The sequence below is a fragment of the Heptranchias perlo genome, chromosome 22 (assembly GCF_035084215.1).
Source record: "Heptranchias perlo isolate sHepPer1 chromosome 22, sHepPer1.hap1, whole genome shotgun sequence".
Lineage (NCBI taxonomy): Eukaryota > Metazoa > Chordata > Chondrichthyes > Hexanchiformes > Hexanchidae > Heptranchias > Heptranchias perlo.
Window position 1 is genome coordinate 30,501,400 of NC_090346.1, and position 16,244 is coordinate 30,517,643.

A 16,244-nucleotide genomic window follows, 5' to 3' on the forward strand; every position below is an offset into this window, starting at 1 on the left:
TACTGTCAGTCAGAGTGTTTACTAATTCTGGTTCGCTAGTCATCATTAATTCCAAAGAATAATAATTCCACTATATAAAAAGGGGGACAGGAATGAGGCTAAACATTCCAGAGACATCAACCTGCTTACTGTACCTGGAAACGTATTCATAGAGTGTTCCGAAATAGAATAAAGAGGGGCCTGGATGGAAGGTGCCTTCAGAATAGGATGTAGTCATACTGGGGGTGAAATCTCTCTTGGGCAGTAGCGCAAAACAGGTGATCACGAATCGCCAGCCTGTTTTATACTCTGCCCGATTTTATTTTCCGTTGAACTCATTCCTATAGTGACAGGCTATTTGCTTCAGTGGGTTGGTAATTTGAATAAAGTACAATGCTAAACAACAGCCACTTATCCTGCCATTGTGGAAAGTTTTGTGCTGGGAATTTCCTTGCGGGTTCTCCCAATTGGCTGCCATAACTTCGGTGGAAGATCAGCAGAAACCCCAGAAAGGTGTGTATACAAGGTTTCTGCCGAAGTTAATGCAGCTGATTGGGAGAATCCCCGAGGAAATCCTCGTGTAGATCCTTAATAGGCTTCATAATTGGAACGTGCACTGCTCCAGGTTCCCTTAGCCTTAACAGCTTTTGCCCTCTATAGATAATGTTGGTGTAAAATATTGCACATGATGTTTGTAAGACCAAGAGTTGGGAAAGTAGGAGAAAAAGTGGAAAATAGTATAAAGGCTTGATATTACATTTAAAATAAAGATACAACAGTATAAGTGAAGATGTTTAGTGCTCTGAACTACTGGCAGTGTTTTGCCAAACATAATGCCAAGTTACACTTCACAGTGGTGAAATTTGACTTGGACGAAAACGCGAAACAAGTGATAGCGAAGTGGCAGCCTGTTTTACACCGCACCCAAATTTCTTCTCAGAGCGCGGTGTAAAACGGGCTGCTGATTTGCTGTTGCCCGTTTCACGCTTTTGCCGAAGACCAGTTTCATCCCCCATAATTTTCTGTCCATAGTAACTGTTTTGTCAAAAGTGCAATAAATACTCATCGTGCTTTGTGTTGATATGATGATGCTGTTGCTGAACTATTGCACTGAAATATACAATAACCTGAAAATATTGCACTGTGTTTTATCTGCTGTAAGTAAAAGCCTCTGACTTAAAGCTGTTCTGACGAGTTCTGACTTAAAGCTGTTCTGACCTTTTGCAGATCCTAATACACCCAACATTCAAGTAACAAAATTGACCTTGGTCTGTGCTGCTGCACCTGAGCCCATTTTCATGGATCTAACAGGTAACAATCTTTTTTTTGAACTATGGCCTTTCTAGTCCACTAAATGTGATGGTACCAGCTGTTGAATCTAATACTGACATCAAAATGCATAAATTCATAGAGTGAAGCAGCACATTATATGTCCCTTAGCTGCATTTGAATTTATCGTTGTCTGTTCTGGATGTCAGAGATGTTAGGTCTAATTGTAGATTTATTCTGGTGTTTATCCTTATGAGCCATTGAAGTCATAATTATAATTTGAACAATAAAAATGACACATTCCTGAGTTCCCTAACGAGTAACTGCGCTGGGGATGCAATATTGAGATTTGCAGATTAGGAAAGTCACAAGCCCCGATTTTAACTCGGGGTGGGTGGTTTGCGAGACGAGCCGGAAACCCCTGCGGACAGCTGAGTGCGAAGTCCGGGCCTACTTAATTCCTGGGCCTCATTACAACATCGTAGGCGGCCTGCCCTCCCGATTGCCTGCAGAATCAAGCAGCCTGTACCCCTGCTGTGTGCAATTTCTGGTGGGACTCCCGACTTAAAGCGGGGGTGCATTCTCTGCTTTCATTGCTGTGTTCAAATTGCTTTTAAAGTGCTACAAATGGTTAGTAAAGGCTTTCTGGCAGCCCGGAAGAGCAGAAAGGCTGCCCCATGATTCCTTGACGTCTCTCTGAAGATTTTAATTGAGGATGTGAAGGGAAGGAGGGAGCAATCATTCCCCACAAGCTGCAAGGGTGTCTCCAAAACCAGGATGAAGCAGGCATGGATGGAGATGGCTGAAAGGGTCAGTGCCTTCTGCATCACCCCCAGGACATGGCTTCATTGTAGGGAGAGCTTCCATATCCTCACAAGAGCGACAAGGGTGAGCACACCTCTTAATTTCTCCACCTCTCTCTTAACAGCACCTCACAACACTCTTTGCCCCCCCTCCCTCACCACTCTCAACAATTCCCTCCCCTCCATCACAAGGGCACAACGCAACACCTCTCTTTCTCTTTACAAGAACAGTCACCTCTTCCTTTCCTCTGTTCACACCACACACTGACACCATTCTCTTCTCACATACTACCACTTGCTCAACCACCAACTCCTCCCACCACTCCTTCCTCACTTCACATTCCACATCTTTGGCCCTTACATTCAGCAGCTCCCACTCCTCATTCCATCTTGCATCTTCTCCACCTCTTAACACATCCGCTATGTGTACAAGCCCCACACATCTCCACTTACCTTTTCAACAGCCATTTCAGTAACTCTCACCTCTTTCTGCAGGCGAAGACAGCGACAATGTGAAGGATAGAGTCGGGTTTGGGAGAGGAGTACCGAACAGTATTGCCCTCACCCAAGCAGAGCAAGACTTCCTGGAAACCAGTGTCCCAGGCAGAGCCAGCACCACTGGGGAAGGCTGGCGGCTTACCAGAGCAGGGTATCTGCATATTATTTAAAACACTTCCTTTACCTCAGCAACGTCAAGCTGTTTTCTCAAGACTGCCACCTGAAAATGTCCAGCTTCTATCTCCCATTCTAACTCTTGTTCCTTTTCTCTTCTCGGCACTTCTCAGCAGCAAGCCTCATGCACAAGAAGACACCTCGGAGGAGAAAAATCCTCCCAAGTATGCACCGTCAAGCTCTCCATCTCTTCCAGGCACCAGCTCAGACAATGGCACTCCGCGTGGGTTAGGTAATGAGTTTGACATATCTGCACATGGTGAGTCACAGAGCACCAGTGAGCAACAGGAGGTATTGGTGGTAGGAAAAACGCAGGAGACAGCTCAAAGGAGGGAGACGTCCTCTCCCACCTCTGCTCAGGAGGATGCAGATAACATTAAAGGGGCCCAGCTATGACAGGAAAACTGATGGCATCCCAAGCAGTTGTATGAGGTATTGGAAGGCCTACCAAGGAGTTTCACCATGGTGGCTGACGATATGGAGAAGTTTGCTGCCAGTTGTGTGGTGTCATCTCACACGGCATTAGCACACTGCAATCTACCCTGGACAGTGTGGCCACCTCCAGGGACACCGGAGCTGGGCCCTCACAACAGGAGTCCATGTATGCACGCTTTGCAGCCTTGCAAACAGCTGCCGTGCAGACTCTGGGCTTCACTGCCGAGGGACCGATGTCCACCATGGACAGAGTGGTGTCCACCATGGACAGGTTGGTTTTCCGAATAGACAGGGGCTTTGAAGTAGCCACTCATTGCCTGTTGTCTCCCCTGCAGATTTGTGGAAGAGCCCCAGCCACATGGGAGTGGCATTGGCGTGGTGCCATCTCCCAGGATATCAGCACGTCTGCTCCTTACCTACCCCGCAACCAATACCCGTCATGGTGCCAGCAAGTCGACTGGGCCAGGAAATTATCCTGGCAGCAGCTGATGAGCAGCAGTCTGCAGCTGGGCCTTCACAGGTACGAATGCCCAGAAGTTACCAGCCATGAGCATCTCAAGGGCCCCAACCTGATGAACAGCAGCTTTCCCTGCTAAGGCCTATAGGAGAACACTTCGTAGAGATGGTAGACTTAGGAAACCTTCTTTTAAGAAAAGCACTATGGGTTGAGCACTTAGGTGAGAGACGAATTCAAGGCAATTACTGAGTTTGGTTTATGATGTGGAGATGCCGGTGATGGACTGGGGTGGACAAATGTAAGGACTTGCACAACACCAGGTTATAGTCCAAAAGTTTTATTTTAAATCACAAGCTTTCGGAGCTTACCTCCTTCGGTAAGCTCCGAAAGCTTGTGATTTAAAATAAAGCTGTTGGACTATAACCTGGTGTTGTGCAAGTCCTTACATAAGTTTGGTTTACAGTGTGGTTCCATAATAGCTTCTGAGTCCGCATTCTCAGTATGCCATTGATATGGGAGTTATCTGAGCAGATCACTGGAATTGCTGAGTAGTGAGTTGATCCATAACATCTCTTGCTGCAAGGCATTGAGGTGGCCCTCCACTTTTTGCTGCTTCCTCCTCTTCTCCCTCCACTTCCTCTGGCTCCTCCACAGGCTGGCCTTTCTCTAAGGCAAGGTTGTGAAGTATGCAGCACACAACTTCGGTGCGGCAGAATCTTTGTGGAGCATAACGTAGGGACTCCCAGACCTGTCGAGACATGTGAACATTATCTTCAGCATCCCTGTAGTATGCTCAATTATGATCCTGGTGGTCGCATGGCTTCTATTATATCGGGAATGATGGGGTTGCGAAATGGTGTCCTCTGCCACGTTTGTACGGGGTAACCCTTGTCCACCAGCAGCCATCCTGCCACGTTCTTGGGAGGGTCAAATACTGGTGGGAATGTAGAGTGTCTCAGGATAAATGCACCATGACAGCTGCCGGGAAACTTTGCAGAAACCTTCATGATCCTGTTTCTGTAAGAAACCACTAACTGCCCATTGATGGAGTGGCATCCTTTTCTATTGCTCAATTCTGCTCACTGGTGATCTGATGCCCTGATCGGCAATGGCATCCTGCACATGGAGGAAGCCAGCCACTGCTGCAAATCCCCGAGCTTTCTCCTGCTGACTGTTGAGGTCAGTGGGGATGACGTATTGGTTAGCCCACCAGTCATTTTCCAATCCTCACTGGATACAGGCATGGTGCCGGAGGATTGGAGAACTGCTAACGTTGTACCGTTGTTTAAAAAGGAAGCGAAGGATAGACTGAGTAATTACAGGCATGTCAGTCTAACCTCGGTGGTGGGCAAATTATTGGAATCAATTCTGAGGGACAGGATAAACTGTCACATAGAAAGGCACGGAGTAATTAAGGACAGTCAGCATGGATTTCTTAAAGGAAGGTCGTGTCTGACTAACTGGATTGCATTTTTTGAGGAGGTAACCAGGAGGGTCGATGAGGGTAGTGCATTTGATGTTGCCTACATGGATTTTAGGTAGGCTTTTGACAAGGTACCACATGGCAGACTGGTCAAAAAAGTACAAGTCCATGGGATCCAAGGGAAAGTGGCAAATTGGATCCAAAATTGGCTCAGTGGCAGGAAGCAAAGGGTAATGATCGATGGGTGTTTTTGCGACTGGAAGGCTGTTTCCAGTGGGGTTCCGCAGGGCTCAGTACTAGGTCCCTTGCTTTTTGTGGTATATATTAATGATTTGTACTTAAATGTAAGGGGCATGATTAAGAAGTTTGCAGATGATACAAAAATTGGCTGTGTGGTCGATAGTGAGGAGGAAAGTTGTAGACTGCAGAAAGATATCAAAGACTGGTCAGGTGGGCAGAAAAGTGGCAAATGGAATTCAATCCAGAGAAGTGTGAGGTAATGCATTTGGGGAGGGCAAATAAGGAATTACAAAATAAACGGGAGGATACTGAGAGGTGTAGAGGAAGTGAGGGACCTTGGAGTGCATGTCCACAGAACCCTGAAGGTAGCAGGACAGGTAGATAAGATGATTAAGAAGGCATACGGAGTACTTTCCTTTATTAGCCGAGACATAAAATATAAGAGCAGGGAGGTTATGCTAGAACTGTATAAAACACTAGTTAGGCCACAGCTTGAGTATTGCGTACGGTTCTGGTCACCGCATTAAAGGAAGGATGTAATTGCATTGGAGAGGGTACAGAGGAGATTTACAAGGATGTTGCCAGAACTGGAGAATTTTAGCTATGAGGAAAGATTGGATAGGCTGGGGTTGTTTTCTTTGGAACAGCGGAGGCTGAGGGCTGATTTAACTGAGGTGTACAAAATTATGAGGGGCCTAGATAGAGTGGATAGGAAGGACCTATTTCCCTTAGCAGAGAGGTCAATAACCAGGGGGCATAGATTTAAAGTAATTGTTAGAAGGATTAGAGGGGAGCTGAGGAAAAGTTTTTTTCACCCAGAGGATGGTAGGGATCTGGAACTCACTGTCTGAAAGGGTGGTAGGAGCAGAAACCCTCAACTCATTTAAAAAGTGCCTGATTATGCACCTGAATTGCCGTGACCTACAAGGCTAATGACCAAGAGCTGGAAAGTGGGATTAGGCTGGGTGGCTCATTTTTGGCTGGCACGGACACGATGGGCCGAATGGCCTCCTTCTGTGCTATAAATTTTCTATGATTCTATGATCCTAGCCCTGGTGAGGAGGGCATCGGTGACCTACTTAATGCAGCTGTGTACTTCAGACTGGCAGATGCAATTGATGTCCCCTACGGTATACTGGAAAGATCCAGAAGTGAAGAGGTTGAGGGCTGTGGTGATTTTGAGAGCTACGGGCAAAGCATGGCCCCCTGCTCCAGCAGGCAGCATGTCTCTATACAGAGGTTACAGATGTCTGATACAGCGGCCTCAATTTTAACCCTCCTTGCCCAGCGAGAATGGTGCGTGGGAAGAGTTAAGATTATTCTGAGTCGATCTACCATCCTGAGGTTGCTCCGTTCCCGCCTAGTGCCGTCACATCTTCACCAACTTTCAAGTTGGCCGAGGCTCCCCCTACAGGCAGGTGAGGGTCTACTTTAAATGCAGAAGTCGCGGTCCAATGACGTCACTGGTGTGATATTAACGTAAAGTCAGGGGGAAGCCTGCACGATGTAAAACCCGACAACAGAACCCCGGTGGGAGGCGCCAACTGGCCAGGAGAGGTCAAGGTAACTTTTAAAAAATGACTTTTGTCAGAACACCTTATAGGCCAGGAGAAGCAGGAGTGCTCACCTCGAGCCCCGCAAGGGGTTCTTGACCCTCCCCAGCTCCCACCCCCCAATCCCCGACCATGACTCTGACCTCCCCCTCCGATCGTCTCCAGACCCTTCCTCCCACTGACGGCCAGGCCTCCACATCCCCGGATTCTCCGGCTGTGCCGCCCAGTTTGGAGCTCGCTCTGACCGTGCCTGCCCCCCCCCCTTTAAAATCAGGGCCAGCCTGTCTGATGAAGCAAAGCCTCCTGAGGCACTGCTCCTCAGTCAGATCCAGGGAAGTTGCTCTGGGCTTTTGGACCCTATGTGCTGGGTATGGCCTTTTACAAGCAGCCCCCTCACCTGGTGTCTTCTGAAAGGTGCTGCTCCCTGAGACTGCTGCTGCTCCCCTTCCTCCAATTGTTCCTCCATCCAGAAAAGACTGGCAATAATAGCACCCAAGATGATTAGAAAAAGGTTTCTGAGGAAAAGTAAGGCAAAAATGTATGAAAGAAGCAATCTGGAAGTTGGAGACTCTTCACTGAGGAGCTGTCTGGGACGCCGAGCAGGTGTCCGCACCTTGTTAATCTAATATAGATAAGGCCCAAGGTCCAATATTGGATGGGCCTTGGGCCTATCCATTTTGGTGCAGGGATTGTTTACACGGCAGGCCGGCGTGAAACAATTTCTAGGCCATTGATTTCAATACTCGCCACACAATATCAACGAACCCTCCAAACTCCCCAGTCCCTGAGAGCACATTGACTCCAGTCGCAATGTCACTAGTCCCTCCTCCAATTCCTTGATTAGTAAATATTGTTCACAATTAGGCCTGTCAGAACTACACAGTTCTGACAACAGTAAACATATCACAGCATATGCAAACCATTCCCTCTCCACCTGAGACATCCGAGTACTTTAGAGGGCAGTGGACACTGAGCAAGAGGGAGAGAGAGGAATTGGAGGCGGTGGGGGTGTGGGGAGGGAGGGAGGGGAAGCAAAATCAGAAACAAAGAGAATGGTCTTTTAAAAGTAGGGAGAGAGATGACAAAATATAGACGTTGAAGGAGGGAATTACATAGCGAGATTTGGTAGTTTACTGGTTCTTGTAATTAAACTTCTCTAAGCTGGATTAATTAACTGATCATCCTGCTGCAGACAAACTATACTTTGGAGACAGTTCATGTTCCTTATTTCACATCTATTAATGTCTAATGTTTTGTATTGTATTTTAGCTGCTTATTGGGTATTGTTATTGGGCCTAGGTTGTTACTGCAAGGAAATTCAGTACTTCAAGCGTGAAGCAGTTCAGAGACTTGAGCACAAAATCTAGGCTGACACTCCAATGCAATACTGAGGGAGGGCTGCCTCGTCTTTCAGACGAGACGTTAAACCGAGGCCCCTTCTACCCTCTCTGGTGGACGTAAAAGATCCCATGGATCCCATGATTTGGAAGAAGAGCAGCGGAGTTCTCCCTGGTGTCCTCGACAATATTTATACCTCAACCAACATCACTAAAACAGATTATCTGGTCATTATCACATTGCTGTTTGTGGGGCCTTACTGTGTGCAAGTTGGCTGCCGCATTTCCTACATCACATGAGTGATGACACTTCAAAAGCACTTTGGGATGTTCTGAGGTTTGAAAGGCGCTATATAAATGCAAGTCTTTTTTTCTTTTTAACTGTCTCTAACTTGGAACTTTCCCGATGGCTAGTGTAATTGATTAGGGCCCATGGGTTGCAAGAAAGATGATGTCATCTGTGCACGAAACTAGAAATGTCAGATTAAATAGCAATGGATAAAGAGACTTCCCCCCCGCCCCCCCCCCCATGCAATGAATCCAGAGGCACAATATAGAATAGCTATGTGTCATTGGAGATGGCAGTCTATGTTCTTGTGAATGATGGTTTCCAGTAATTGCTTATTTTCTTGTTTGGTATCTGACAAGAACAAGTGCTGTGCTGAAGCAGATCATTATTTAAAGGTCATCTTAGTTGCTTGGAATTTAACTTGATCTGTACTGTGTCTTCTAGCAAAGAGGATTTCAACTGAATGGATTATTTTTCATGGGTAATTAATCTTTGATGACCATTTTAATGTGAAGTTACAGTAATATTCATTATAGAGCTATATATTCTTGAACAATCCCATAAATTTAGTTTACTAGTAATTAGGTGGGCAAAGTATCTTGCACCTCTGATTCAGGTTGATACCCTAGAGGAACGACAGCACTTCATCTTGTTAAATTCGCTGCCATTGCTTGCTTGTGTGCCCTATACCAGTCAAAATGTATTCTTGTCCTGTCCTGATGGAACTACGTCTGTCCATAACTGTAGCTGTGACAATCTGCTACAGCACTGCCGACAACATAGGGCTTGAAATGAACAGTGTTGTACTTGACCAAGTCCAGCAACTTTTCAGAGGGACAAGTATAGGTCCAGGTGAATGGATCTCAGGGGTGAGTAATCACAGTCCAACACAATTGTCGAGCAACAAAAACAAAAAACGGTGGACATAAACAGCAGGCTTGTTAGCATTTGTGAAGAGAAAAGATAAATTAGCATTGCTAGCAATAAAGTAACTAGGAGGGGAGAGATCTTTTGCATTACATTGAGCAATTTTAATAAGGGAATATGCATATTTGTGGTAGATTACATTTTTATTACAATGTGCAGCATTAATTAAAATATATAAAGCGTGCAAGATAGGAGAATGAGATGGAAACTCAAGCTGAAGACAGTTTATAGTTGGACTAGGAATCGGGCAAAAGAAAATTTGATTTTTGTAGTGCAACAAAATAACTTTTTTTAAGAAAACTGAAGGGAAGGAAACTGTATAAACAAAAATAAAGGTAAAGGAATTGATCTTAGGATTGATCTTTTTAATGTGCTAAAAGTGAGGGCATCAGGACAGACCGTCCAAATGAACAGGTATGCATACAAGGAAAAAACATTGTTTCGAACTTGAACTTAATTACATTTCCAGAAAATTTAAAGTTATATAACAGCTAAATGTGCAAAATCTTAAGTAATATTTTCTTAGCTGATGTTTGAATTGTTAGATGAATTTTAGTGGGTAAGGAAGTATTTTGTTTTGTGTTGTGCCATGCTGCACATGTTGAATTTAATCCACGTGTTAATTTGCCTCTGAGTATTTTCATCAATTAACAGATTAGAGGCTCAGTAGGAGGCTAAAATAATAGGATAGGGGAGTCTAATCATTTAAGGGAAATTGTTTCTCAAGGTCTGTACAAAATAAGTACAAAACATTTCTATTGCTTTTTCTGTATTGTACCTTTGTTCTTTCAAAGTGAGAGATGTGCTAATGGAAAATGGATAGTCTAGTCTCCATATTGAGCACTTCCAAATAATTGTAGCGTGAATTACCTATGGGATACAGCTCTGCCAGCTCTGTCTGAACCTCAGTCCCAAAAAAGTATACCAGCAAAACATTTATGCTTAATATACATAAATAATTGCTAATAACTGGTGAGGTTACCCAGTTGGAGCTAAGTTTAACAGGTCATGTTTCTGATGTTTGTACTCATTAAGAAATTGAATTATAAATGGGCTAGTTTATTCCACTGAACCAGTTGACTGAGATAGAGTGATATGTAAAGAAATTTCATACTGTCACTCTGTGCTGGATTCAAACCCAGGTCCCAGAGGTGGAAGAGTGATGCTGTCGTCCAATGTGTCACCCAGTGCCTCCTACATATACATTTAGTGTACCTGGTATATACTCTGTGGTTTTAGTGATCACTTTAGGAAGTATGTCATCCTTTAAAAAGAGTTTGGTGATATCGAGGGAGAAACCTGCATTTAATCACTCAATAAAAATGAAAAGCTTCCCCTGTGCAGTTCAGAGAATCGATTGCTGTTAATAAAAACATTACTTCTTGCACTCAAAACTACCCAGTTCAGTATAATTGTTTTTGTTGTTATACTAACTGAATATGTAACTGTCTTAATATTTATCCTGCTCAATATCGAGCTTGGCCAAATCAAGCTGTCAGGTTTTATTATGGCTTTTGTCAAGCCCTATTTAATTGAATAGAATGTCAGTACTGGTAAATGTTATGCAATAATATGGATTAAGCTTTAAACTACCTCTTAAATAAATAGGATGTCTCTTCTATCTCTCTATCCATTCACAAAAGTTTTTTTTTAATGTAATGCTACCTGGAGTATTAAAAGTGAGTGTATGTCTGTTGCCCACACTAAGTAGGAGGATATGCTCTCTATTTTTACCAGTATTTATCATCTTTTGAGTTGCTGATTCCTCCTCCCTTTGATCTTCTGGTTCTTTCTGTCTTTTTCTTTTCATTTCTGCTTGCATCTCTGCTCTTGTTTTTTTTCTGTAAGTCTTTTCCTAGTTCTTTCCCCCCTTGTTTGTTGTATACTTCCTTACTCCAAAGCTGTTACCTTCTTCCGTTTCGCTAGAGCCCAATGCCTCCTGTTCGTATATTTTACAGCTCAGTGGTGGGAAAACAGCAAAGAGGAGGCAGGAGGCCTGGGAGAGCGAGGAGTGCAGTGGCAAAGGCCAGAGGGAATATGGGGGTGGGGCGGGAAATGGGAAACAGTGAGCGAGGCCTAAGATAGGAGGCCAGGACTCAGTGAGCAAGACCCTTGGCAGCAACTGAGGCTATAAAGATAAGCAACCTAGACAAGAACGGATTAATGGCTGCATCGGGAAGTGAGGGGAATCTAACCAGCTTCATGAATTGGTTGGACACAGCACTACCTACCGAAGGAGGATTGAAAGTTAAGTATAATTGTAAGTGTGCATACCTTGTACATGGCTTGCAGTTTAAAGCTAACTCTTAGGTGTGACTCCCATGCCTGATGGAAATGCATGCTATATGTAAAAGTGTGTGTGCGCGTTAAATGAACCAATAACTACAATCTAGATAGTGCTACAGAATTGTGGCGCACAATGCTATTACAATATTCAGAAGGTTAACATATATGTTCAGTATTGCCTTTATGCAGGTTTCACATTTCTAAAGTTTAGCATGAAATGGGAAACAAGACACTTCCTGAAGTGGAAACAGCATTGTGTTTAACTTCTGCTTATCGTTTTTTTTGAGTGATGGTTATTATAATCTGTTGCAGAGTCTATTGAAGCTAAATATGGTGATTTTGAAATAAACTATACCCTTAATTGGACTACACTGATTCATTTTACATTCCAGCAATGCTGAATATTAATGTGATTTGAATTTGAACCTGGGTGTTACTTGAATTCTGCATCATAAATGTTGTCATTAACTTGATTTGCTGTAATAAATCAGTTTTGTTTCTGCGTGAACAGATGAACAAATTCAGATTTGAGTTTTGTAGCAGTAATTGATATAAACCAATTCAGTTGTTTAAAATTCTACAGGAGCTATTTTAAATGAGTCCTTTGAAAACTGGAACAATAGCTCCAGTGGTTGAAATCTGACTCCCATCTGGTCATGATCACTGTAACTGTCTCTGAATTTGCCTGCATTATTTAATTTTATCAGTTGTTTCTTGGACTTATAAAGTACTGTCTGGAATAGTGTTCCACGTAGAAAGGATTGAGATGAAATGTTAACATTTGTGCATCCTGCTGGCTAATTACAGTGCTGCCTTGATGTTGGTACTGGGCAGGTTTGTGGCTTAATATTTGCTGCATTCTGGCTCTTTCGCTTGAGAAGAGGGTAAAGTTTTAAACAAGATGTATAGGGAGGACATATAAATGTTGAAATTACTGAGTCCACTTATTTCCTCTCTCTTTCAAACCTGTTTTATTTTTAAGTAGGTCAGTTTTATTTTTGGACTTGCAGAATTTTTGAATGTGTAAACCTAAGCACAAGATAAAATGTTGCCTTAGGTCGAAAGTGTTACTCCAGTATTTTAATCATTTAAGATACAATTTCATTAATGATGCATTTGTCTTGCACCTGACTTTGAAAACAGCATATAAAACAAATAGGAAAACATAATGGTAACCACCTCTTCAGGTGAACAGTACCACTTCTAGAGGCAGGATTGTTCCTGACGATCAGGAACAATATATATACTGGTCATAGGTGAGTTGAGAGCTCGACTCAACTTTATAGGCTGCAGTAATGCAGTTTCCAGATTTCAGCCGTGTAAGGATCTTCCTCAGACATCAGAAAGGGCCAAGCAGCTAGCAAGAAAGTCATAAATAAGAATTTGCTCCTGTGCAGTCATTTGGCTGTTGTTCTGGTGCTATATTATTAGCCCCAAGAGTATAAATTGAGCAGATACCATAACAAAAGGAGTCTAAGCTATTGCATTTATATTGAAGAACTACCTTTTGAAGCAGCAGTGTAATGTAAATGTAGCATAGGATACAGGGAATACTCTCCTTTATGTCGCCTGTTGTTAGACGTGACTGCTGCACTGTTCATTACATCATTGGTTGTATTTCTTTCCAAAACAAATGTGTCTCATTTTGTCATCAATTGTAATGGAATTTTGTTTGCCAGCTCAATTTTTCTGTTATGTTAAAACGTACAGCAATAAATACAAGGTTAGCAGTGAAATCTTGATCTTCCACAAGTCAAACCAACTTCTGGCCAGTAAAGTGTTGTGAATTCCCCAAACACTAAGGAATTCAGTTTTATGCTTTGATGTGTGTTCTAAAACACTTGCATCTCTTCTGACGTTTCTGCTGTGGCAGGCTTTTTTATCCAAGCGGTAAATTTACTTTGGGTTATTGGAAGCCTTTCATTGTGGCAGTGTTGGTGAAATTAAATGCAAATCTGTTTAGATACATGTACTCAAACAGCACAAAGAAATCTTTATTCAGGTACTGTTGTGAAAGAATATAGAAATTTTCAGACATTTGTTACATTTTTAAATGCAACTACAGTTCTTTGAAAAAGGATGCATTTATAGTTTCAACAAAGATTTTATTCGGATAACAGCAGAATGTACCAGCTAGAATTCTAAATTAGAGTACTTTATTTCTGCCAGAGTTTTTTCTTCAATTGTTTGCATACCTGAAAGAGAAAGTAGTCCTGTAATTTTCCTGTGTAAACTTTTATCATGTCAAAAGCTGTTGGTTATGATTTCTTTCTAACAGTGGAGCTCTTATTCACTCTTCTGTGTATTTTGGTTTTGTGCCTTTTGTTCCTCTATGGAATAGTAGAGGTGATTCTGCAAACCTACATGCTAGTGGGGAGCCATGTTCACAGGGCGCACTAGTCAGAGAATTGTCGCAACCCCAACTCCATCCCGTGCTCCCTTAAATTGGACCTTCGCTGCTGGGTGTGCAGAATCGTTTCTAGCATTTCTACCTGAAATGTATCGGCAGCAGATGGAGACCAAGACAGCATTCTTCTAAGCTGCTTTTAAGTAGTTTTTGTGCTATGCCTGTGCCACTAGCCACTAACTCCTGATGTGCCAGATTTGCTAAGACCAGTTGCCAGAAAGACACGTGTGGTTTTTTTTTTAAAACATGGGGAGTAATTTTCACTTTCGATGGGACCAGAAAACTGGCCATAGCGGATCAGCCTCCCGTTATACACCATGTGAGTGGGCGGAGATTTGGCAGATGCAATACAATATTGGAAAATGTGAGGTTATGCACTTTGGCAGGAAAAATCAGAGAGCAAGTTATTACCTTAATGGCAAGAAACTGGAAAGTACTGCAGTACAAAGGGATCTGGGGGTCCTAGTGCAGGAAAATCAAAAAGTTAGTATGCAGGTGCAGCAGGTGATCAAGAAGGCCAACGGAATGTTGGCTTTTATTGCTAGGGGGATAGAATATAAAAACAGGGAGGTATTGCTGCAGTTATATAAGGTAGTGGTGAGACCGCACCTGGAATACTGCATACAGTTTTGGTCTCCATACTTAAGAAAAGACATACTTGCTCTCGAGGCAGTACAAAGAAGGTTCACTCGGTTAATCCCGGGGATGAGGGGGCGGACATATGAGGAGAGGTTGAGTAGATTGGGACTCTACTCATTGGAGTTCAGAAGAATGAGAGGCGATCTTATTGAAACATATAAGATTGTGAAACGGCTTGATCGGGTGGATGCGGTAAGGATGTTCCCAAGGATGGGTGAAACTAGAACTAGGGGGCATAATCTTAGAATAAGGGGCTGCTCTTTCAAAACTGAGATGAGGAGAAACTTCTTCACTCAGAGGGTGGTAGGTCTGTGGAATTTGCTGCCCCAGGAAGCTGTGGAAGCTACATCATTGAATAAATTTAAAACAGAAATAGACAGTTTCCTAGAAGTAAAGGGAATTAGGGGTTACGGGGAGTGGGCAGGAAATTGGACACGAATTTAGATTTGAGGTTAGGATCAGATCAGCCATGATCTTATTGAATGGCGGAGCAGGCTCGAGGGGCCGATTGGCCTACTCCTGCTCCTATTTCTTATGTTCTTATGTTCTTATGTTCCTTTCCATTGAAGTCAACGGAAGGGAAAATTGGGGCTGATTGACATATTGAAGTAACTATCAGCTGCGATAACATGCCCTTTCTAGAAATACATTTTAGAAACTTTTATTCTTCCAGTAATTACTTTATTGGACTGTAAACCAATTATCTTTCTGAAGATTTTGTTAACGTTCTTTGTCACTGAATAACTTCCTGTCTTTCACTGGTAATCAAAATGAAACCAAACAAAATCTGCTCTTAAAGCATGTTTTCAGTTGAGATGTTTTAAACCCTTTCACACTGGTAATATTTGCAGCTTATCATTACATGAAGTATAGAACAAGATGTTGAGTTCTGATGACTGAGATGGAAAACCATGGAGCCTAATTATTTTTTCAAAGTATTTTAAGTTGCCCAAAAATTTCTCTTTGCCAGGATTTGAATTTCTGGGCTATGATTGTACAGCTTAGGGAAAGGTAGTTGCTGCTGCTTCTAACCAATTCATATTTTTATTTGTCCGTGTACAATCATTGTATCCAATTTGGTACAGTTGACCTCAATAGTACCTAATTGACAGTTCTACCCATTCTAACAATGACTTCACCTAATAGTTGCTGCCAGGCTTAAGATCCTTATTCTGCCTCTGATCTAAATTATTCCCAAATAATTATTGGGCAGACCGAAGCCATTGTCTTTGGTCCCCGCCACAAACTCTGTTCCCTAGCCACCGACTCCATCTCTCTCCCTGGCCACTGTCTGAGGCTGAACCAGACCGTTCACAACCTTGGCATCCTAGTTGACTCTGAGATGAGCTTCTGATCACATCTGCTCCATCATCAAGACCGCCTACTTCCACCTCCGTAACATCGCCTGTCTCCGCCCCTGTCTCAGCTCATCTGCTGTTGAAACCCTCACCCATGCCTTTGTTACCTTTGGACTTGACTATTCCATTATTCTCCTGGCTGGCCTCTCATCTTCCACTCTCCATAAACT

General features: G+C 43.1%; 1 protein-coding gene across 4 annotated transcripts in view; it reads left to right on the top strand.

Annotated features, from left to right (window-relative positions):
- Positions 1–16,244, top strand: part of arhgdig (Rho GDP dissociation inhibitor (GDI) gamma) — an 86,838-nt gene that overhangs the window by 54,704 nt on the left and 15,890 nt on the right. For all 4 annotated transcript variants that reach the window (XM_068003720.1, XM_068003721.1, XM_068003722.1 and 1 more), the window contains exon 3: positions 1,207–1,290. In XM_068003720.1, the coding sequence (XP_067859821.1) occupies positions 1,207–1,290 (84 nt within the window). The remainder of the gene's footprint in view (positions 1–1,206; positions 1,291–16,244) is intronic.